Below are 23,210 nucleotides of genomic sequence, written 5' to 3'. Positions count from 1 at the left end.
GGTTTTTTGGTTCAGTCCATGGTGGACTAAAATAAAGAGCTTCCTTTAAAAATGTCTGCTCAGTCCTCCCTCTTGCAGTTGCACTGTGATGAAACAATGGCACTTGAAGTAAATAATAGGCAACTGGCTTTTCCTATGGGACAGATAAGGATTTTTAAATTATCTTATAAGCACTTTTCCCACCATAAGGACTTCTGACCTGCTGTCTTCCTAAAGACAGGTTGAGGGTTTTGTTTTCTTCTAAATTTTTACTTCACATTTTTTTCCTGTAATTTGGTAATATATTTTTCCAGGGGGAGAAAAAAAAAGGCTGCACTTTAACGTGCCACACGTCTGCACAGTCACTGTAATTATAAATCTGTAAAACAACCTCAAATACTGAATATATTATACCTCCTAAAACAGAAGCTGGCATTAGAGACAGCAGCTTGATATATGAAGAACCTGGAACAAAAAGATCCACCTCCTTCTCCTCTTCTTCACCTTCATTCATGTTTGCCTCCTCCAGTGGGTCAACTTCTGGTCGTGCCTGAAAGATTAGACTAGGAAAAGTCAGCACAAGAATTCCAAATCCTCATTACCTTTCATGATTCTAAGTGTCAAAAATACCAACTAAATATGAAAAGTTCCCCATTTCAATAATTTGAAGCTGAAAGAATAAAAGCTTTTCTTCTACCCGAATGAAAAGCAAGACTGGTTAATAAAAATCACATGGGTATGTAAATCCATATCTGTAATAGTAAAAAGATACTATCAAAACTTTATTTTCACTCTGATTCTTCTTCAATCACGAAGTAGAACAATGTTTTATATTGGCACTTTAAAATACACTGAGCATTTCTGCATCCAAAGAAAAGCAACGAAGATGGTAAAGGGTCTGGAGCACAACTCTTCCGAGGAGCAGCTGAGGGAACTGGAGTTGTTTAGCCTAGAGAAAAACAGGCTGAGGGGAGACCTTATTGCTCTCTACAACTACCTGAAAGGACGCTGTAGTGAGGTGGGTGGTAGGACAACAGGAAACAGCCTCAAATTGCACCAGGAGAGGTTTAGATTGGATATTACTAAATTTCACTGAATTTTTTTTAGAGTTGGAAGGGACCATATAGATCATCTAGTCCAACTCCCCTGCTGAAGCAGGATTGCTTAGAGAAGAAAAATTAAGATTTTAAGAAAAAAGATTAAGAAAAAATTTTTCACCAAAAGGGTTGTGAAACATTGGAACAGGCTGCCCAGGGAAGTGGCTGGGCGACCATCTCTGGAGATATTTAAAAGACAGGTAGATGTGGCATGTAGGGACATGGTTTAGTGGTGGACTTGGCAGTGATAGGTTTGTGGTTGGACTCAATGATCTTAAGGGCCTTTTCCAGCCTAAATGATTCTATGATTTCTGCTAGACTTTATTTTTCCAACCTCATTTTCAGAATTTGAAAAACTACAACATATTTACAATGCTTTTAATGAAAACATATTTACTCATTTTCTAATGAGTGTAAAGTAACAGCACCATTAATACAGAGCTACATACTACCGTGTAAGAGATTTAGTATTGCAGCAGTGTTTAGAGATTTCCCACATTTTATCTTTGCTCCTCTATGCAAAACACACTTTTCACTTGTAAGGTTTATGCTGAACTCTTGATTTACATAAAGCAGGTATGTATTTTGATTTTACCGTTGCTTGTTCCAACTTTTTCATAATAGCCAGTTACAACATGCAAATGAAGCCAATCTTGTAATAATGTGGAAAATAAAAACTTACAGAAATATTTACTATGCCATAAAGTACCAATGGACTACTGATTCTTGCTTACTCCCTCTTAAAAGGTTAATGTAAAAAAAATAAAAACTCACATAGATGACTTTATGTATTCATCTGCTTGCACTGTTTCATTTTGTAAGGTTATTGAGTGAATTGATCAGACTGAAGTTTCAGAGTTCAACAGTCCTCTACATACTTAAAAAAACTTTCCAGTAAGTATCTCAATTCTTTTCTGGTTGCCTTTATCAACAAAAAAGCAAAATGTTACGCTGTAAAAGTTCAGAACAGAAAGTTTTCAGCTTAATTCCAAAAAAAGCACCTACTTTTCAGACTGGTTGCCTATTTCAGGAACAAAAGCACTAAGCATGAGTGTGACTGCAATGGATGAAGCAGAAATCACAAGAGCTGCTTAGGGTCAAGACTCAACAGCAAGCATTAACAGAAGAGCATAAAATGCTAAATAGGTATCCAAAAAAAATAACCTGCCAATTTAACAAACGAAAGAAAAACAACTACCTTCTGACTCAATCTCCATTTGTGCCTTTCCCCTACCATACATCTTAGTTACACTAATCATATATAATATCATCCCATTTCACCAGCAGGAGCTCATATTCCTTCTGTGAGACTCTGATGGTTACCTGGTAGAGATGGCACAGGGCCGTATTTCCCTTCCAAGAGGACACATGCCATACCAGATGGAAGTGTCAGACGTCCTTACTATTAAACGTACAACATTGTTACCTGTTCAGGAAGATGAAGAACTGTGTGTTCTTCGGAGCCAAACGATGAGAGTGATTTATAGGCTGAAATGGCTACAACAGCATCCTAGGAAAACAACAGAAAGAAAAAGAAAATCACAAGCACAGTACATAGTATTGCTACCTACTGGAAACTCCACGTACAAAGAGCTTATCCACTAGCCACTGAATGCTGAAAAACATTTTCAAGTAACCATGTGTTCCTGAGATGCACTCTTACTTGCTTACTTTATCTATAAAATGCAAACTAGCAAGACTAATCATCTAGGCTTTATAGCAAACATTCTGATTGCTGCACTCCATTATTGCTGTGACGGTAGTTTACGTAGAAATATCTGAGCTATATTTAAACTAAAATATTTTGGTTCCACCAGCCCCATGGCAGTGATAGTACAACATTATCACTGTGTTACTATACCCCACCAAAGAACTGAGTTAGTTGTTACAGCTGCAGCTTTGCCAAGGTCGCTTCACCATGTCAAGGCTAAAGTCTACCAGAGGAGCCAAACTAGTTTGTGTTACAATTCCCCTTGGGAGCAGCAGATCTTAGGACCATCTATTACCACCTTTCATGTGCATTACACTGCTTTAGGAACAGTGTTAAACGGTCAATGACAGGAGGTTAGAAAATTAGAAAATGAGGTTGCTGACACTGATAACCTTGTCTTGACAGAAAGGTATAAAACTTAATATCCAGTCACTGACACTAGGAATTAACATTTTCAGTTGTGTAACCTACCTTGTTTTGTGTGTTGTTCCAAAGAAAGCTGATAACTTGAGCTTTGAATTTCTATAAAGGCAAACAAAACATGCATTCAGATTTGCTTTAATCAAATAAGCAGTTGAAATAAAGGCAGTCACCTGAAAGAAACTGATGCCACATCAACATGCACCGAGCTAGATAAGTGGAAAGGGTGCAGGTCCGAACTGTAGATGCATTCACGTGCCCTCACATTCTGGGAGACGGAAACCTCTGATCAACCTGGCACTGGAACGTCTCACCTACCTCCTAGGATTCACTAATGCAATCTAAAACTGTAAAACTCTACGGAAATGTGCATTATGATTAACTTGAATTAGGCAGCAGGTGCAATTTAGAAATATTAATAAAACAAGGAGGCACATTTAAAACTCATATACCAAGATACACCAAAATAAGAGGTTCACTTTAGTCCATGAGTACATACCTCATATTCGTTTGTATTCACTGTTAACGAGGGAACCAAGGCAAACAATTCATTCAGCGCTTTTAAAATGAGGGGTCTTGTATCACAACTCAGCTTTGGTGACAGAGCATTCCATGTAGAACGGATGCAAACAACCTGGAGGGAAAGCGAGAGGCACCATCACTAATAGCAACCCCAGCTTGAGCACTTGCCTTCTTTCTTCCTACTTAGAAACAGGAATTAATATAAGGTTCATAAAAAGAAAAAAAAAAACAAAACAAACAACAAAACATGAACCCCAGTATAAACTGGAAAGATCATGCTTTTTCTGGTTTTGTTTGTTTGTTTGGGGTTTTTTTGTTTCTTTGTTTTTTTCCAACCAATATTTGGTTACAGGACAAACATACTCTGAAAAGCAAAGTAACTTGCCATTACAGATAATAAAATTACACACTCAGAGGACCTTCCAGGGCATGGTTCTAAGGTTGGTGTTTTTTCACAGATTATAAATCACTGGGAAAAAACACCAACAACAAAAAAAATGACATCTTCCAACCAAAAGGTAACACTCTGCACAGAAAGAAGTCTAACCTAGTTCTTTAATACCTATAGAGGGTAGGGAAAGCTAAATAATTAACTTTCAAAATTTAATAATACTAAATAGATGCACCCCAGTGGTTAGGTGGCAAAAAGACTACGAGAAGAGAATTCTCATTCATATCTAACATACACTGGGAGGCATTACAGCATCGTACAATGCATTAGTTGTCAACTCAACACATCTGAATTTTTTTTTTTTAGTAATATACACCAATAGCCCAAATCCATATGAGGTTTTGTCAGCTGTAAGGGGCGGGGGGGGGGGGGGGGGGGGAGGAAAAGGAAAAAAAGATGTTCTACAGCTTGTTTCTCCCAGTTGAATGGTTTCATTAGGACCAAACAACAATCACATTCAGCATTTGACAAGCAACAGCAAATCTCTTGGCTTTTTTGCTCTAGCCAACAATGACTTCTGGGGCTCACGGACATTACACTGAATACAAACAAGAACCAAATGCATTATAAAACATATTTACAGCAACCTCTGTATTACAGTGTTGTTTCACAGAAAACATGAAAATATTGGCTCTATTTATCAAGTCAGTAGCTAATTCACTCTCGTTGCAGCCATCTGGAAGAAAATTCTGGAGAATATTTTTCACTTCCCAGATCTCATCTCAAAAAGTCATTCCACTCTTAGCCTAGCCTTAAATATATGAACAGTCCTACTGAATACAAGATCACTTTTTGTGCTTAAGTTTATGATTAGCCTTAAGCACTTGACCAAACTATCTTTCATTCAAAGTCATGAGTCTCTAAAATTAAGCAACTTGTCATCAGGGCACTTGAGATACTGTGCCTGGAAATTCAGTGCCCCACATAATTACTACACAATTTTACAGTATATAGAGAGAAAAGTAATCTTTTGGGTCACATGAAAGGTTGAGGAAGCAGACAGGTTGAGGAAGCAGGCACTGGAGTTTTATTTCATTGAAGCTTTGGAAGAAAGTGAAGGCTTTGATTTTTCCAGGCTGTAAAAAGGAATACTCACAGGAGAGTTGTATAGACTAATTGTTACAAAAGCATTCTGGTGTCTTCAAACTGAAGGTCCTCCTGAAGCAAAGGGGTTACTGCTGTGCAGCAGTACCAGAGCTGAAGTGTGAGCTTTCATTTTTCACTTTTCTCTAGTGCTGCAAGTCAGCACAGCACAGCATGAACATGGTAAGTACAGAGGGATTTTTTGAAAGCTGCAAACAGTAATGTCCCAATGGAAAATCTCACTGTTCAACTCAACCCAGAAGTTCCTGATGCTCAGCTTTATCTCCGAGAAAACATGAATCAAGCCTCAGATGACAACAAAACCTGCTTATTCAAAAGTTTCAATACTTCCACTTCAGGACACCAAAAAAGCCCTTTCTGTCTGTGTTCACTACAGCATTTTACAGTATTTTATGAAGAATAACAGCAGCATACAGGAACATTTCAAGTTGAGCTGTGCCCTCCTCTATAGGTTCTTCTTCAAGTCTGAAAGTGATTTGCATAATTTTATACATACTGGAAATTCTTCGGACTGTTCATTAAACCAGCTCAGAAGCTTTTAGAAATATATGATAACTTCACCAGGCAAAACAAACAGCTTTATCATTTTTCAACCTGATGAAAAGTGTTCACCTGATGAAAAGCATCACTCCGGGTTCCCTTCCCTTCCCAGAAGGTACAATCAAACACTTCTCTTCAAATCAATTTACTAGCTAATATCCTATTCCCATTATCATCACGTCATTTGTCTTTAAGTAGGAAGAGAACAACTTACACTGCAAAATCAGCTCATACTACCTTATTGACCTGTCTGATATTCAAACAAGCACCTTCACACTTCTCTATGTACTTGCTCTTAAATGAGAGTTTGACTGAAAAATTAACTATTATTTCACTATTAGCTTACTGATTCCTCTTTGCCATAAGACCTAAAGTAATACGCAGCTACTGGACTGATGCAAGCAGCAAGAGCTGCTCATCATGCAAGTCATCTTTTTTGTATGCTCACGCTTGTATTCAGCTTCTAGAGCTCAGATTGAGCCCTAAGAGCTCCAGTGAAAAGATAAGCTTTTCTTCTGCAGGTAGGGCACCGAGATTTCAAAAGCTGATTTCCCCAGCTGCAGAGATTCTTTGCTGAGCAAAATAAGGATCCTGCATGTGCCTGATCCATATCCACTCCTTCTGGTGTAAAGCTTATCAATCTTTTTTTTTTTTTTTTTAACCATTCATCTATGCTCTTTATTAGGTATATCAAAACAATGTCAACGTTTACCTCTAGGATTAATCCACATTTGAGATGAAAAAGAATCCATCTACATATCAATGAGCCTGTGTTTCAGACCATCCACACACTCAGGTAGACATCTCTGTATCAAGTCATATTCAGAACATTTAGGGTTAGGTGGTTAGAATGTTCCTAAGGGTTAAAGGGTTAGAAATGATGATGCTGCCATCAGTGATGTCTTCTGTATTCGTCCTACCTCGTATAAAGCTGAAAGGCTACTAGGCTGAAAATACTATTCACCACAACTTAACCAACTTTGTATAGTGAAGAAAATAATGACTACAGCACAGCAGTGAGACGTAATTGGTTCTACTTAGCCCTTCTTAGCTAAAAACAAGCCTTACCTGGCTTGTTTTCACCTTTAAAGATCTGCATGACAGCTCAACGAGCAGTCAGTACAACATTTTGCATTTCTAGGCAGTGAAAAGTATCTGTAAGATGCTCAGCCAGTGGTATACTTCTAGCTGAAGAATTATACAAAAGTCACAAAAGAAGTAGTTGAGTTCCACAGGAAGACTTAGCTCAACAGTAGTACCGGTACTAAGACCTTCCCATTTTTCCTTGTGAGATTTTTCCAGTTGTCCAGACTCTCCCTTTAAGGAGCAATGTATTCTAGTGAAAACTCAAATAATATCCCTGCAGCATTTGGTCAAACCACATTACCTCCTGGGGATGATTTCACTTTTCAGATTTTGCAACCATGACTTCCAGACAGAATTATTTTAAGTATCTGTTGCTACCATTTGTCTTTCAGATTTCAGGCTCCACTGAGACAAAAACAATGCAAAACAGGAATAGCCACGAAGCCAAAATCCAAACAACCACACCGCACACACATATAGTCTGCAAAGCAACCCAACAATCAATCCCCCTACCCCCTCAAACCACAACAACAAACCAAAGAAACATACCAGACCTGTAACAATTCAGGCTTAGAACCAAAGTCTAGACAAAAAAAGAAAAAATAGCTATGGCAGAGAAAGGCATGAGTATATATACTCAGTCTTTTAAAGGGGAAAACATACCAGAACTGCAAATCAAAACTCTTCTATGGAATTAAAGCAAAGCAACAAAAGACTCAGTCAAAGAGAAATACAAATCCATGTATGTGGTGAAATCAAATGAAGAGTTGTTTATGAACATATTCCGTAAAAGCATTAAGAAAGATAATTTTAGTGCTATTCTGCACTGAAAAAAACCAGCATGCTTGGTATCACTGAATTCAGGTAATTGCTGAATTAAGTAGTCACCTCAGTGACTGCAAAACACGTTTTAGAATGTAGTTGATGACGATGAACTGAAGATGCCTTTTGAGTTGAATCCATTGCAGGAATAGAAATGTGCTCACGGGTTTGCTATGGTAATGACCACTGATAGCTAGAAATACCTAATCTGTTAACATTTCAAGTGAAAATGATGCCCCTCTCTCCCATCTTTCAAAACACAATTCGCAAGAATAAGAAAATACCTCTTCCAGTATTCAGAAAGACAGATATATCTATTAGCACTGTAAGTTCTTGCTAAGCTAAACTAGGAATTTTAATTTTCTAATGAGTTGTCTGGAAAGAAAAAATATACCTTGTATTAATATGCATAGAAACAAATATAGTTGCATATTCACTCGATCTTGCCATTTAGGAAGATTACAAAATGATCAGCTAGCCAAGAACGTTTTATTTCTTTCTTTCCTATGGTATCACATACATTCTCCAGTTTCAGCTAATAGGTGAAAAAAAGGCCATAAAAAGTAGGCAGCAATCTAACAGAAGTTTCAGATTTAGCAGATATCCATACTACACCTAAACAATGGCAAATTGCGCTCTATGGTAATTGTTTGGAACAATTAGCATTTTCAGTGTTAGCCCTCATGGCAGATGGAGCTAAGTGAAATCTGCAGAACAATATATATCCAACGTCTTTTATCAGCTATATAGAAACAACATACTGGTTTTGGATCACGTATATTTGGTATACCAAAAATATTGTCCTTCCATTAAGTCACACGTAAACAACAACAGTATTACAATGATTATATAGTTTCTTATACAGCATTCCACTGAAGATTATATTAGCATACTAATTATTTGAAATCTATTGATATATCTATCTTGAGAAGTGGAAGTCCAGGAGAAATTCAATTTTTCTACTGGCTAAAAGAAACAGTCTGTGTTGTCAAGCAACTTTCCAAATGTTAAACATTTGATTGAAAAGTATAAGCATCATTTACTTGCAGAAAGGTGTGATGAAAGACGAAATGCTTCAGTACAGCTATATACATATGCCAGAGTATGCAACTTTTGACTGTTCTCTTTTTGTAATCAATGACTTGCTGGTCTCTAGTATGCTCACCATGCACTGAAATGTATTACTAGACTGCAACTGTCAACATGCTGCCTCAGTTAAGATCACAGCATACCAAACGTAACGCACAGTCCCAAAATACACCAAGTCTAAGAAACTGCATTACTTGAGAGATTAACTCAGTAGGAAAAAAAGGCAGGAACATACTAAACAAAAAATGTTAAGATTACATTCACACTTTTTTGTGAGTCTTTTCAGACTTTCACAATCATATGTTTCCATTTCCTCAATCACCACTGCTGCTGTACTGCTCTGGAGGGCAAAAGGTAAAGACCACCATCTTATTCACTTTCATGGTATTTATATTTAGGGGATTTGTTTTTAAATAAAAGAATATTCAAACAAAAGAAAGTGCTTTATCTATCAAAAAAATTTGCCAAAGTTTCAGACTTGACCCTTCATCATAACACTGCCACTTTCTGAAGCCCTAAAGTGTGTGGGGGGGTGGGTGGGTGGAGAGGGGTAGCGAATTAAAAAGAATCTTCAGTTTGGATGAGGTCTTGAGGTACTGGCCAGGCACTGAGACAAAATCCCAGATGCTTGATATCAGTTAGTCGTTCAAGGTCCAAAGGTGTGCAGCTCCAGTCTGACATAGATTATAAAATCAAGGAACCAAAGGCTCAAGTCTTACAGAATATTTGAGATGCTGGGAGAAGCCGGTGTGTTCTCAGGTTAGAAAGGCACATATTATTTTGCCAACTAGTTAAAAAGCTCTGTATTGAGGAACTGCTCACATTTCTAGGATCCACGACCATATTGGGAACACAGCATTCTGAATTCAAACCCCACTTCACACTCAACTCAACACCGTGACAAAAGTAAGTATCAGCCTATATCAAACTCTTTATTCAATGAAAACACAAAACTGCAGAGACATCATCATAGTTTGAGCAACAATATTTTCAGTTCAGTGGTGTTCAATTAGATAACCACAGTTTAGAGCCACTGAGCAAGGTTCCTTTGGCATTTCTGACAAAATTAACATTGTTGTACTGTATGATAGTTCTGATCTGTTAAGAGCACCTTGAATTTAATGGAAATCCAGAAACATATTAACACCACACACCATGCTTCTGCTCTTCCAAAGAACCCTTCCAACAGAGTTCCCAGTATAAAGCAGATGGTCCTAAAAGATGCCACTCTGATAGCTGCCAGCTTCAACATGAAAATTTAATTCAATAATCCAACACCTAAGTGTGAGATCAAAAAAGTCCCAACCAAATTCTGGTTCTTTGCAATCAAGGTGGGAATGTCTGAAAAATTCCATTACTGCACCCAGGAATCATAAAATAATTTTGGAAACTGTAGCTCTTTCAAGAATGCAAAAAGGGAAAGTTTTCTAAATATCAGAAAATAACTTTAAAATAGTGCAGGCATATGTTTGTGTGTTTCATTTCTTATTGGATGCCTTTACGACAAATGCACATCCTTCAAATGATTACATTCTCTTCTGCCACAATATGAGGCATGTTTACTTTGCATGCTTCCCAACCAAAAATAACACACTGCCCTTGCATACTCAGTTAATAGTGTAGGAGCTTGCAGGAAGTAACTTTTTTTCTCATTATAAACACTGGTATGAGGAGAGGAAGAATTTTTTATTTTTTTTTGTTACTGAAGGGCAACAGAACCAATATGAATTCATTCAGGTTGTTAAACTCTACTTCAATTTTAAATTCCCACAGAAAGCTATTCATTAAAGCAGCCAAGCACAGTTTGGAAGGAGAGATTTTTTAAAGAGGCAGCATTTTTTGTCTTAGCTAAAGAAGTAGTGCAGCTTGGAATACACTACAACTTGCTGCATTCTGAGAAAAAGAAGAACTTAATATTGTCTTACCTGTCCAAACATTTCTGACAACTAAATGCTTGGTTTTGAAGTGGATCTAACGTGAATTCACACTAAGTAATAATCCAAATAAACCTGGTGATTTGATCTGAAGAAGGAACATGATTTAACCTGGCTAAACATCATCTGGTACACATGAAGTACAGAAGCTAGAGCATATTAAAACCATGACTAAGCACAGCTGTGCATTCTGGCCTGACATTAATGGACTTCATCCTCAGCTGCTGTAACACTAAGTTTCCTCAGAAAAATATTTTTTAACTCTTAAAAGATTAAGACTGAAGAATTCTTTTGGCTCCTCTCAGAAGATATTTTCTAGACTCATAACATAATGGTAATCTTACAGAAAATCTACCAAACGAAGTACTGTGAAGAAACCAATGGAGCAGGGGGGTGGGAACAGCAAGGAAGATAGAACTGTACAATTTTTTTAAAAGTAAATAAACAAAAAGGTTAAAAAAGTATTAATAACCTTGACATGATGTCTTTCTGGAGGAATAGGTGAGTGTGATAAACACATTGTGATGAACTTTCTCTGCTAGTCATGAATCCCAAAAGAAAAGATTCCGGAGTCACTACTCAGCTGGACAAAACTGTCCTGTGAAAATACAATACACTCTAGGAAACTACAAAGAGAAGAGACCTTTACTTCATGACACTGATATGCCAATTACTATCTGCAGAAAAAGAGTCAATCAGAGAATATATGTTCACAGATCTAGACACACTAGTCATACTTTGGTAAAAGTTCTTTTAAAGTCTGTGTTTACGTTCTTTATGTTCTCTGTATTTTTTTTCATTCTAGGTTAGTTAAAATTGACGTATCATTGTCCTCTTGAGATCTTAACAATCATATAACTTACAAGCTCTCAATGCTTCTGGTACAGTGCATTTCATTATTTTTAAAATCTATTTTAAAGTAACAAGTGTACTGCTAGAGGGGAAAAACTAAAAGCTAGGATTTACTGATATCAAGGAAAGAAAAAGCACTCTTCCTTCAGGTGACCTACTGCCCTAAGAGGGTGGGAAATAATGGGAAAAACCAGGGAACAACAACATCAAAATCAACTTCCACTTCTGATCTGAGGGGAAGCAAGTTAGAGAAGCACATAATTTTGAGCAATATGTCCTCCAAGACAAACATCCTTTCATACCAAACCTCAGCAAGGCTGGTGCATAAAATCAATCACCAAATCCCTGATTCACAGAATAATTTAGGTTGAAAGGTCACCTGACCCAACCTACCCCACACAGGAAGGCCAACTGGATCAGGCTATGCCAGGACTATTTCACCTGCTTTGCACAGAGAAATGTTGGCTTTAAGAGTTGTAAAATAACAGGTACAAAAACTGCTTGTAACATTTCTTAGGTCTCTCAAGCCTTTTTATTGTGGTTGGCATAGCTGATTGTTCCCTGTAATCACAGTGCTGCAGCCACCATCTTACAGACTCTATGTCCTAGAAATCAAATGAGAAAAGGGGTTTTCTTCTTGATATTTTTTTTTTTAAAGTAAAGACATGTTTGTACTGTTCAAAACTTATGGCACTCTGAAAAAATAACTTAAGCAGAAATGGAGTCATCAAATAACGTAGAAAACACAGCTAGGAATAGGTCTTAAAACAGCTTTCTAAACGACTCCATCACCTCTTAGCAACCTTAACATCTCTTCCTAGAATATACACAACAAAGGGTATCCCAGTACAATCACAATTCTTATTAAAACAACCAAGTAGGTTCAGCAGAAATGCAAAACAGATTCCTTTGTCTGTCATTGTCCTCAAATGATCCTCAGGTAGCTACTCTTGAATTATCTGTCTTCCTTTCTAGCTTTTTGGTAAAACCTTAAAACTGAATCAGTATATCCAGAAGTAAACATGTCAGTAACCAAGTCAACATATGATATTCATCATTTATTGCAGAGCAGCTTTACATCTTTCATGATGATTGCCTGAAATTCAGAATCTCCTCTAAACTACAATTAGGATGAAACCTATCAGAATTTCTCCAGAACATGTGATTGCAGCAAAACCCACCAGACACATCCTCTACTGCAAAGCGTTAAAACTACAAAAATACCTGCAACTTGCAAAAAGTAAAGGGCAGGCCATTGCTTTGCATAAGCGCTACGCACTGTGACTGACCAATAAACCCTTACAATGGAAGAAGGCTCAGATGGGCAAAGGTGATGTGCCTGTCAGAGAACTATACATGGAACCAACCACAGCTGTTGCAAAGAAACTGACTCAACACAAAGAGAATCTGTGTTTTAGATATATAGCTATAAACAGTTCAGTGGATCAACTGATGGTATAAATGTTTCTCCCCAGTTCATTAAAAGACTGTGAACATGTCCTCGAGTCACCCAGACCAGCATACGAGGGAATAAGTGGCTCAGTCTAACACAAAGGATAAAAAGTAGACAACCAATAAAAGAATTTCAGAGAGAGCAACAGGCTTGAGCTAGCTTCAACCCACATACTTCTTCCCGACAACTGGGATGCTCAGCATTATGATGGTGAGCATGTTATAGAGATTGGTAATGGGAATCCCATTGGTATTGTGATTGAACTGTATTATTGCCAATTGATGTTTTTTGCTGTATTTGTATTGTGATTTCAGTGTATTTTGTATCACTCTGCCGTATCAGAAATCCTGTGTAACAACTATCTTCAAATAAGTAAATTTGATATTACACATCACATAGTCCATGCACAGAATATCTAAAATAACCTGGTCAGAGACTATTGGACTCTGACACACACTGTGATAATGGAAAATGACCCTTGCTACCCTGTGATGTTTGTGGACAAATACGGTCTAGGAATAAATTATAGTAAATAGAACTATCTTCTTTTAAAAACACATTTTGCCCAGTACTCCAAAACCAGCTGACTTGACAACATGATGGTGCCATGAAGGCAGAAGCACTACTATTAATCCTGAAGACTAACAGCCAAATGACTCCTCAATGCCATTTCCACAGTAAAAAGTTTGGCCATGGCATTCTGTCTACAGAGTACGTCCACATTCAAATGCAAAATGCTTACACTGAAATTTCAGCTACAAAAGGGGAATTCTTTTTGTGGACTGCACAAGCAGCTTCCTGGTATCTGCTAACAGATTATAAATACTTAAAGCACAAGTTTCCTTAATTTATTTTGTGTCTGCAATGAATGCAACATGAAGTTGAAGACCAAACAGAAGGAATATGCAAGTTAAAAGCCACTGTTAGTGGCCCCTTACCTAGACAGAGTTCCTCCTGGGAGCCTGGCAGCTCCCTTCAACAGCTGATCTGTTGGTAGGTAAGGAATTGCACAGGTAAGGAATTGCATCTACATTATTGGCGAAAGAGTTCAAATGGAAATTGCGATGTTAACTGTGTGTACAAGGCTAAGGATACAGGAAAGGAAAAAACAGAATGGGGAGTAAATCAGACCTGAGAAAGTGAAAAGTGAAAGTGGCAAAAACATGAGCCCAAGGAGGTAATGACCCCCTGATAACAACTCAACACAAACCCACCACTCTAAGAGTGCAGTTTTTCAGTGTACGCTGTTTAAACAACATCCAGTTTTGTAATTCCTACTAAATGTTAAACTCATTCAAGATAATTTGTTCTCACACAACTTTTCAGTTCATTATATTTTTATATACATTTATTATATTATTATTTATTATATTTATTATAAATATATAATTAATATAATTATATAAGTAATATAATTATTATAATAATATTTATTATAATATATATTATATATATGTAATTATATATTGCTCTGCTATGCTGGTTCCTTTCTGATCAATAAAACAAATAAACGGGGTCAGAGGGAACAAACAGCAAGAAGCCACTTCCACAAAAAAGCTTGGAAAGGGATTTTAAATACTATGCTGTGCATTGTCATTTTTGAATGTTTCTTGGCTTGCGTACATTACTTGATACATGAAGTCAATTAGATGCCTGGATAGATGGCCTCACAGGAAGTACACTGGCTTCTGTTGAAATCACTGGAAAAAAAACCCAAATATTTGCCCAGAAATAGGAAATGTGGCCTCGCAATAACTGTGTGTATTTTACATTTAGGACGTGCAAGTCACTGTGCACTAGTCATTAGAGGCCTTCTCTTATAACTAGCCAAAAAAAAAAAGAGGGGGAAGGTTAGCCCTCCTTATAAGTCCCACAAAACCTAAGTTAATACTCTTAATGCTATTCATGTAGGACGTACTTTGGGTAAAGCCATTACATTTACACAAAAAAATTACTGCAGTCAACAAAATGGAAAACTATTCTTCCACAACATTTGACCAAAAAAAATTTTAAAAAATCCATGTTTTATTATAGCATTACTTTTACAAAGGAGCCCTTCTGAGACTCTCAATACTCAGCTTTGACAAAGCCACATGGTGTATAGCATTCCATCATCAGATATGTCAACACTATACGTAAGAAAACATAATCTGTTATACTGGTGGAGAAGCTGACTGAATTAGCTGCTCACTAAAATCCTGCACCTAAGCAGCTGCACAGGGAAAAACTCAGAGATTAAACCCCTTTCCCATGGTTATCTATTGAGAAAGTGGCAGGGAAAGACAGCACCAAAACAAAACCCTCTGACCAATCTCTATGATTATGCTCTCTAAGGTTTCTGCACTGCAAACTGGAGTCTAAATACTAAATAAGGGACAGACTGCGTTACTTAAGCCAAATGGTTACCCAGTTCACCAAACCACAAGAGAATTCTCTGTTAAAGTTTCAGTATATCTGGGTGGCCTATCTAGTCTCCCAGAACATTACACTGGCATGAAACCGGGGAAACAAAGCAAGCTGAGGAGGGCCTGTAAGAATTAAGACAGGAAAAATTGGCACCTCTCTACAAAGTGATAATTTCCTTCCTTCCTTCTGTCTTGAGTACCTGGAGTTGTCTCAGCCTTCCACTTCTCTACAGGAGTACGGTACATTTGTTCTCAAATGAGGTTTTTACAGTAGGATGACACATTTGTCATAGGCCTAGCTCCTGTTTCTTTGCATGAAAAAAAGTCTAAATATAACCCAGCCTAGGCAAACACTGTTTAAATACTGAGGCGAGCATTCAACAAATCTATGTGACATTAAGAAGAACCAAACTCCATACCAAAAGCAAACACAGTAATTACGTTACCCTGAATAAGTTGCTTCTTTGTAACCATTGTCTGAAGCTTTTTAACTACTTTGAATACTAATGTCTGTGGACTGCTAACCATTTATTACGTTGTTCCTGAACTGCTGACATGATTTCAGATGTATAATGTTGCAATGGCCGGAGACTTTTGTTGGATTGGCCTCACTGCAGTAAACACTGCACTAAAAGTGAAGAAGCGGGTAAGTTTAAAATTGCTGTTTGGCAGAAAATGGGTAATCAAATATTCCTGCAGGCTATCATCAGTCCACTAAACTCAGATGGCCTGCATAGTCCACAGTTTGTCTATAGTTCGACAGAACGAGAGGGAATGGTTCGAAAGAACCATTACCATTATAGTTCAACAGAACGAGAGGGAATGGCTTCAAGCTCCAACAGGGTAGGTTTAGACTGAACATTAGGAAAGAATTTTTCACAGAAAGAGTGGTTGGGCGTTGGAATAGGCTGCCCAGAGAAGTGGTTGAGTCACCATCCCTGGATGTGTTCAAGAGACGTTTAGATGTGGTGTTGGGGGATATGGTATAGGGGAGAACTTTGTAGAGCAGGGTAGATGGTTGGACTCGATGATCCCAAGGGTCTCTTCCAACCTAGATGATTCTATGATTCTACGATTCTAGTGTGATTCACAGCACGTCTGCGCCTGCATCACCACGTCTGGGATGTCGCTGTGGAAACAGAAAGTTCTGGCTCCTAACTCAGGGATATTGTAGGATTACAGAACAATTTGGGCTGTAAGGGACCTCAGGATATTTCTAGTCCAATCTTTTTCTCAAAGCAGGGTCACTATGAGATGAGACCCAGTTTTTCAGAGTTTTATCCAAAAAGGAACACGAAAACCTCCAAGGATAGAGGCAGCACAACCCCTCTGAGCAGCATATTCCAATGCTTATTTGTTCCTTTCATCAGTAAGTAGGAGTGCATTAGTGTAAAACAGAAACCTCCCCATTACAAATGATTTCACTCCCTATCAGGTACACTATAGGAATAAGACCCAGCAGTGCATGCCAGTAAGGTGGTGACAAAAATGAGAATATTTACATACTTTTCAGCCAATCAGAATCATGTGCCAAAAAGCTGTTCTTTTCAAACTTCAAGGAAAAACGCATGAGAGGATGTCTTTGAAAAACTGAGAAGCTGACCTAAAATTCCAATCCATGCACTGAAGAGCTGACCTACTGCAGTAGAAGCTCACAGTACAATTTCCCAGGAACAATTAACTGATATCGGAAGAGAGGAATTAAATTTTTCAGAAGAACAAAAAAAAAATCCGCAAAAATCCATTGTAATCTTGGGGGAAAAAAAAAAGCCAACTAGGAAGAAAGGCCCATGGTCCACAAGCAAAACATGAAACACAGGGACAAGCCAATTTAGACTTACCTCAGCCTCACAAAGTGCCTGAAGACCCTGTAACACTATGGCAGCAGGTGAAGCCTGATCAGGTTTTGTGCATTCATTTAATACCTGGGAAATTGCAGCCAACATGTCTGCTCCGTGCTGGTATGGCCTAAAAAACAAACAAACAAACAAAAAACCCCAAAAAACCAAACATGAAGATATAAGGCAATATTCATGCATTCACACAAGTTCTATCCTATAGACGAAAATTCATTAAGTATTGGCTTTGTTTAAGTGACAACTAAAACAGACTAAAATCGGGAATGAAAAAAAGATATAAGGGAGGATATGATAGACAGCTCTAAAGGCTGAGTGACATGGAGAATTAAATCAGCAGGCATCAAGTTCCAAATAAGAAATCACCAAATGGTTAAGCCATGGAAGTTTTGGTCCAAGTACGTTGTGTATGCTAAAAGATTACATCATTCAAGAAGTGACTGAGAAAGAAAATCCACGTGCTATTAAAAACACTATTCTTTGCTTCTTTGACATAGACTTCTGTAAGTATTGACTACAGTGTATCAGTGGAGATTCTGGCACAAGATTTTTGGTCCTCTTACATCAGATAGGAACATTTTTCCGAATTTTTTGCTGCTGCAATGTCATTTGTCTCTCCTTCAATGATGGCATGGACTGCTTGTTTGCTCTCCAGTCTTTTACTATCTATTCAGTTTTACTGGGCCGTGGTGGGGGAGGTGTCAATTGCTGATTGAACAGTTCCTCATACTGTTTCTGTACGAACTTGGGCTAAATAGCATTTGGCTAAGTGATTTATATGCATGGAACATTCAGGGTTCCTCTGTTTGCTCTCCCTTTCTTTCAAATAATTTCTAAATTCACGAAGAAAGTGGATACACCTGAACTCTAACTATACCACTTGCCTGGCAAAAAGAATAATACAGCTGAACTGAGATTTATCTCTTGCTTTTCACTTTTTTTTTTTTTTACTATTTCTTGAAAAATGCTGTTTGGCGAAAATTAAAGAAGGTTGAAGAGTTAAAGAAAAGGGTATTTTCTTCAGTAACTTTTTTGTTTCAGTTGGTTATTGAAAGACAAATGAATCTTCCTAGTTGTTAGTAACTGACCTTCAATAAGAAAAGTGAAAAGTGAAACCCAAAAGGTAGGTGGCAAAGAGAAAAGACGGTATTGTGCACATCAAAACAGAAAGTGATTGATAATATGTTAAAAAAAAATCTTTACAGGAACTGTAAATTATTGTCAAGTAATGACATGCATGGATTGTTAGAGCTGGAAAGGATCAAGATATCATCCAGTTAGACTTGTACAGCCTAGTTCTGTGGTCAGTATTATATCTGAATAAAGACCAGTAATTTGCATGTGACAAAATATACTTTTCAGAAAAGCACACAATCTTTCTTTGTATACATCAAAAGATAGACAGATCATTAGTTGTTTCTCCTAATGTTTCATCACTCTCTTTTTATTATTTGGAGGTGGTATGCTTTAAGTTTCTACTCTCGATCAGTACAGGATACGTGCTTTGTTTCAGGATGAAAACTTTTAAATTTTCACATTATTTTTATAGTATAAGTAATAGAAAGCACATAGAACCCAAAACTCACTATCTGCACAGATTAGCAATGCCAGAGTCAGTATCTCACAGAACTAGAAAAATATTACCCACAATTAATATAACAGAGTAGGTAAAAATAATTACACAGCTTTTCTGAAAAAAAAAATAAAAATAAAAAAAAATTAAAAAAAATCCCTAACAAAGACATAAGATGGATAACACTCACACTTACCTCTGCCTACATATATCTCTTATACAAGCAGCTTTAGCAATCAGCTTTTCCCATTGAACATCTTTGTCAACAGACAAAGAGGACATATCAGACATTGCCAAGAACTTCTGCAGTTCAGGGTAAATTCGATCCTATAAAAGATTTAATATAAAAACTATCATCATACCTTTAAAAGTTGGTGACAGGACAGGATGTAAGGTGCTAGCACTCATGTAACTTCTAAATACCACTTTTATTGTGTGCCATACTTCATTTTTCTTTATTATTGGAATCTAATGCTGCATTGAGATCCGATTGGCTTTTGCACACCGAATCTCCATTGTTACTTTATAAACAGAAAAGCAAATTATTGCCATGGAACTAAGGTCTTCGTCTTACTGAACATTATGAAAAGCAGAAAGCTGTCCTTCAAACACTTTTTTTCCCCCTAATTCTAGTCTCAGACCTGATGAAATGAAAACCAGGTTTCATGAAAGACATACTATTGAAATTTTTCACTAAAACAGGATCAATAGAGGCACCACATCCATCATTTACTTTATACTGCTGATAATGAGATACTAGTGTAAGCAATGTTCCAAAATTAATTTCCTTCCTTGGTTACAGGTAATGAATTTTTTCAACACTTATCTTAGTGACACTACAAGAATGTCCTAACCTGCCTTTCCCATAAGGATGTCATCAGCCGCAAAGCAATCGCTCTAAGCTTTGGTGCACTCCCAAGCATGTATATGGCACGTAGAATCTGAGGTACGCAAACCTGAAAGAAATTTTTTAACCAAATGTCACTTATTTTTTATGTTCAAGAACAAAGATAAACTTACAAATTACAGTTTTACAACCAAGTACAACAAGGAGATAACTGTCCAACTGCGATGTCAGAAATAAACTGGAAGTAATTTTCTGAAAGGCTTTAGTGCATAATAATTATGACACAGTGCAGACAATAAAGCATAGTGTTTATTTCACTCTTTAAAATAGATGCCCTATCCCATCTAAAATATTAGAAAGTTACGCGCAAGCTTACAAATAAATTATTTTAAGCAAACTGTGCATTGCTCAGTCTAGATAATTTTTTATAAATGATCTTGTTGATAGTTTTTGTTTTATTAAAAAGTTTTCATTCTGACCTTGTGCACACCCAGAGTAGGCAAGGTATACAATATATCCCTGTAAAGTGCAGGCTCCAAAGGTCTTCCCAATTTAAATATCAGAACTGGGATCAGATTTGGGACCTAAAATAAAACAAAAGCAGGAAATAAACTTGGAACTAGGTTGCCAACACGTTTTCTTATATAAGACAGTGCACTTGTCAGAACATACGAGAAACTCCTAGAGTTTTGCATTATTTTTTCTGCTAATAGGAAAGGAATATTCTAAAGTCTGCAATTTAATAGGACTTAAACATTTCATTTGAAGTTATCATCTTAAAAGCACCTTGTGATTCATGTTCAGGTGTAGCCACTGCAATAATTTATTTTCCACAATAAATTCATTTTCACTTGAAATTCCATTACAGGCACACTGAAAGGAATGTGTAATTGAAAATGGTACATTGAAATACATACCAAATCAATGAAGGAGCTATTCCAATTCAGTTCTGTCATTACACAGGAATTCTGATGATGCTACTATTACATTCTACAAACCTCTCACATATAATACAGTATTAATTTACTGCATGATCAAGGGGGAGCCTATTGACGAAGCCTTCTTACTCCACCTACAGGAGGCATCATGCTCCAGGCTCTCATCCTGCTGGGGGCCTTCAACCACCCCATCATCTACTGGAAAAGTAGCACAGCGAGCTGTAGGCAATCCAGGAGACTCCTGGAATGCAACAAGGGTAACTTCTTAAGCCAGGCAATAGACAGCCCTCCCAGAGGGGATGAGATACTTAACATGATGGTCACCAATGCAACTGAGCTAATCAGTGATGTCAAGACTGGAGGCAGCTTGGGCTGCAGTTGAACATGCACTGGTGTAGTTTGCAGTCCAGGTGTGGGTCAGGCAAAGAGTAAAGTCACGACCCTGAATTTCAGGCAAACAAACTTCCAGCTCTTCAAGGAATTAGTCAATAGGACCCCCTGGGAAAATTCCTTCAGGTACACTGAAGCAGAAAAGGACTTTCCTTTAAGACTTTAAGGACGCTTTCCACTGAGTGGAAGAGCTCTTGATTCCCAGGTTTAAGAAATCAGGAGAGGAAGGCAAGAGACCAGCATGGCTGAGTCGAGACCTGTTGAAGGGCAAAAAGGAAAAGCACAGGCAGTGGACGCAGGGACAGGTATCCTGGGAGGAGTACAGGGATGCACACTGCCTGGTTGTGTAGGGATGGGGTCAGGAAGGCCAAAGTACAGCTGAAGCTGAACTTGGCAACGGATGCAAAGAATAATAAGAAGGGCTTCTACAGGTATGTCAGCCAGAAAAGGAGGGCCAAAGAAAGCGTAACCCTGCTAACAAGCAAGACTGGCCAACAATGGATAAGGAGAAGGCTGAGGTACTCAACTTTTTTGCCTCAGTCTTTACTGGCAATCTCTCTTCCCACACCTCTCGAGTGGATGGACCGCAAGACAGGGACTGGAAGAGCAAAGCTCCACCCACTGTAAGAGAAGATCAGGTTTGTGACCACCTAAGGAACCTGAACATACAGAAGTCTGTGAGACCTGATAAGATGCATGCCAGAGTCCTGAGGAAACTGGCTGATGTAGTTGCCAAGCCACACTCCATGATATTTGAAAAGTCATGGCAGTCAGGGGAAGTCCCCAGTGACTGGAAAAAGGCAAACATTGCACCCAACTCTCAAACTCAGTGTTTACAAGACTGAATCCAAACTACAATTCAGCAATCTTACACCTCTGAAAATTTATCATGGCAAGGGTGACCCTTCATATATGTATACTGGTGATTTATACATGAAGTGGTTCAAGAAACTATGAATGGGAAATTCTGATACAACATTCTCTCAGTGTGCATTTTTACATGAGCAGATGTCTTCAGATGATAAAATTTTTGACTGTATAAAGGTCCGCCCCAGTCCACAGAAACTACCGAGCAAGTATAATGAATAAAATCCAAAAGGTCTGGGATTCTGCATACTTCCTTCTACAATTACTGGTTCCAAATTACAGACCAAAAAAAGAGTACTCTTTGTTCTACAAGACATCACTATCTTTACAGCTGAGCAATCCACATTCATGGTTCCACAAACTTGAAACCTTTGTTCTAGAATCTAAGGATCTAATACCTAATGAATTAACTATAATGCATTATTTTTTTCTGGTTTTCCAAATACAGCTTGGCATTCTTAAATAGAATAAATCCCTTTATTAACCAAAATTTCCCCACGTTTTTGACTAATTGACTAGTCTCCCTCCCTCTCTCTATTTCCCAAGGTTGTTGTCTGCCATCTGTAGACAGTCATCACCCTAGACAGAGGACAAGTACTTCAAAAAGAACATTCAATCCTCCAATCACACATAATGCCTAGTTTTCTAAATAAAAGCTGTAGGAGCAAGACTTCTTCCCTTAGATGAACTAAAAAGTCTTACATATAGAAACTAATTTGCAAATGGGTTAATTCAACATCCTGCCTTACACATATCACAAGACCGTTAGATTTATGCAAACAGAAGACTGGAAATCTGTATAGATGCTTTTATAGGAATCTAGGCTGCAACCGTATGTTTCAAAAGCCAGTGTGTTATAACATACATGAATCAATTTTTAGGATTTTAGATATAATTAAGTGGAAATTATTCGTTTATCTAACTGTTCATATCTTAGAGCTCTGATCAGTGTACAAGTTGGTGGTGAGAATAGCTCATTTTAATATGCAAAGCTCTAAGTGACAAATTTAGCTTTTTATCTCAAGCATTCCTCTGGCTTTGTTTTTTTTTGCAGGGTTTTCTGGTTTTGCTCCTTCACTTCCAAAAGCTGAATCTATAATAAACACTACCATTACCTTAAAGTTAAGGGTAGAACATATGGACCACAAGAAAGAGTCACCCACCAAAATTCAGTTTTACATCATATCCTCCAGTGCATTGCCTCAGTGTGAACATTCCCAACCAGCATTCTTAACCAACACTCTCCTAGGCCAAGCTAACAACCTTGTCTCAGC

At 37.6% G+C, this 23,210-nt stretch overlaps 1 protein-coding gene across 3 annotated transcripts in view; it reads right to left on the bottom strand.

Annotated features, from left to right (window-relative positions):
• The window catches only part of FOCAD (focadhesin), a 114,050-nt gene that overhangs the window by 49,244 nt on the left and 41,596 nt on the right, over positions 1-23,210 (bottom strand). For 2 of the 3 annotated variants that reach the window (XM_074165952.1, XM_074165953.1), the window contains 8 exons: positions 20,221-20,325; positions 19,749-19,850; positions 19,091-19,221; positions 17,307-17,433; positions 3,707-3,841; positions 3,259-3,309; positions 2,503-2,586; positions 394-529 (listed from right to left, as the gene is read on the bottom strand). In XM_074165952.1, the coding sequence (XP_074022053.1) occupies positions 394-529; positions 2,503-2,586; positions 3,259-3,309; positions 3,707-3,841; positions 17,307-17,433; positions 19,091-19,221; positions 19,749-19,850; positions 20,221-20,325 (871 nt within the window). The remainder of the gene's footprint in view (positions 1-393; positions 530-2,502; positions 2,587-3,258; positions 3,310-3,706; positions 3,842-17,306; positions 17,434-19,090; positions 19,222-19,748; positions 19,851-20,220; positions 20,326-23,210) is intronic. The other variant, XM_074165954.1, reaches the window with a different exon arrangement.

The sequence above is a fragment of the Numenius arquata genome, chromosome Z (genome assembly GCF_964106895.1).
Source record: "Numenius arquata chromosome Z, bNumArq3.hap1.1, whole genome shotgun sequence".
NCBI lineage: Eukaryota > Metazoa > Chordata > Aves > Charadriiformes > Scolopacidae > Numenius > Numenius arquata.
The sequence above is the reverse complement of the archived record's forward strand: the minus strand, read 5'-3'. Positions and strand labels throughout refer to the sequence as shown.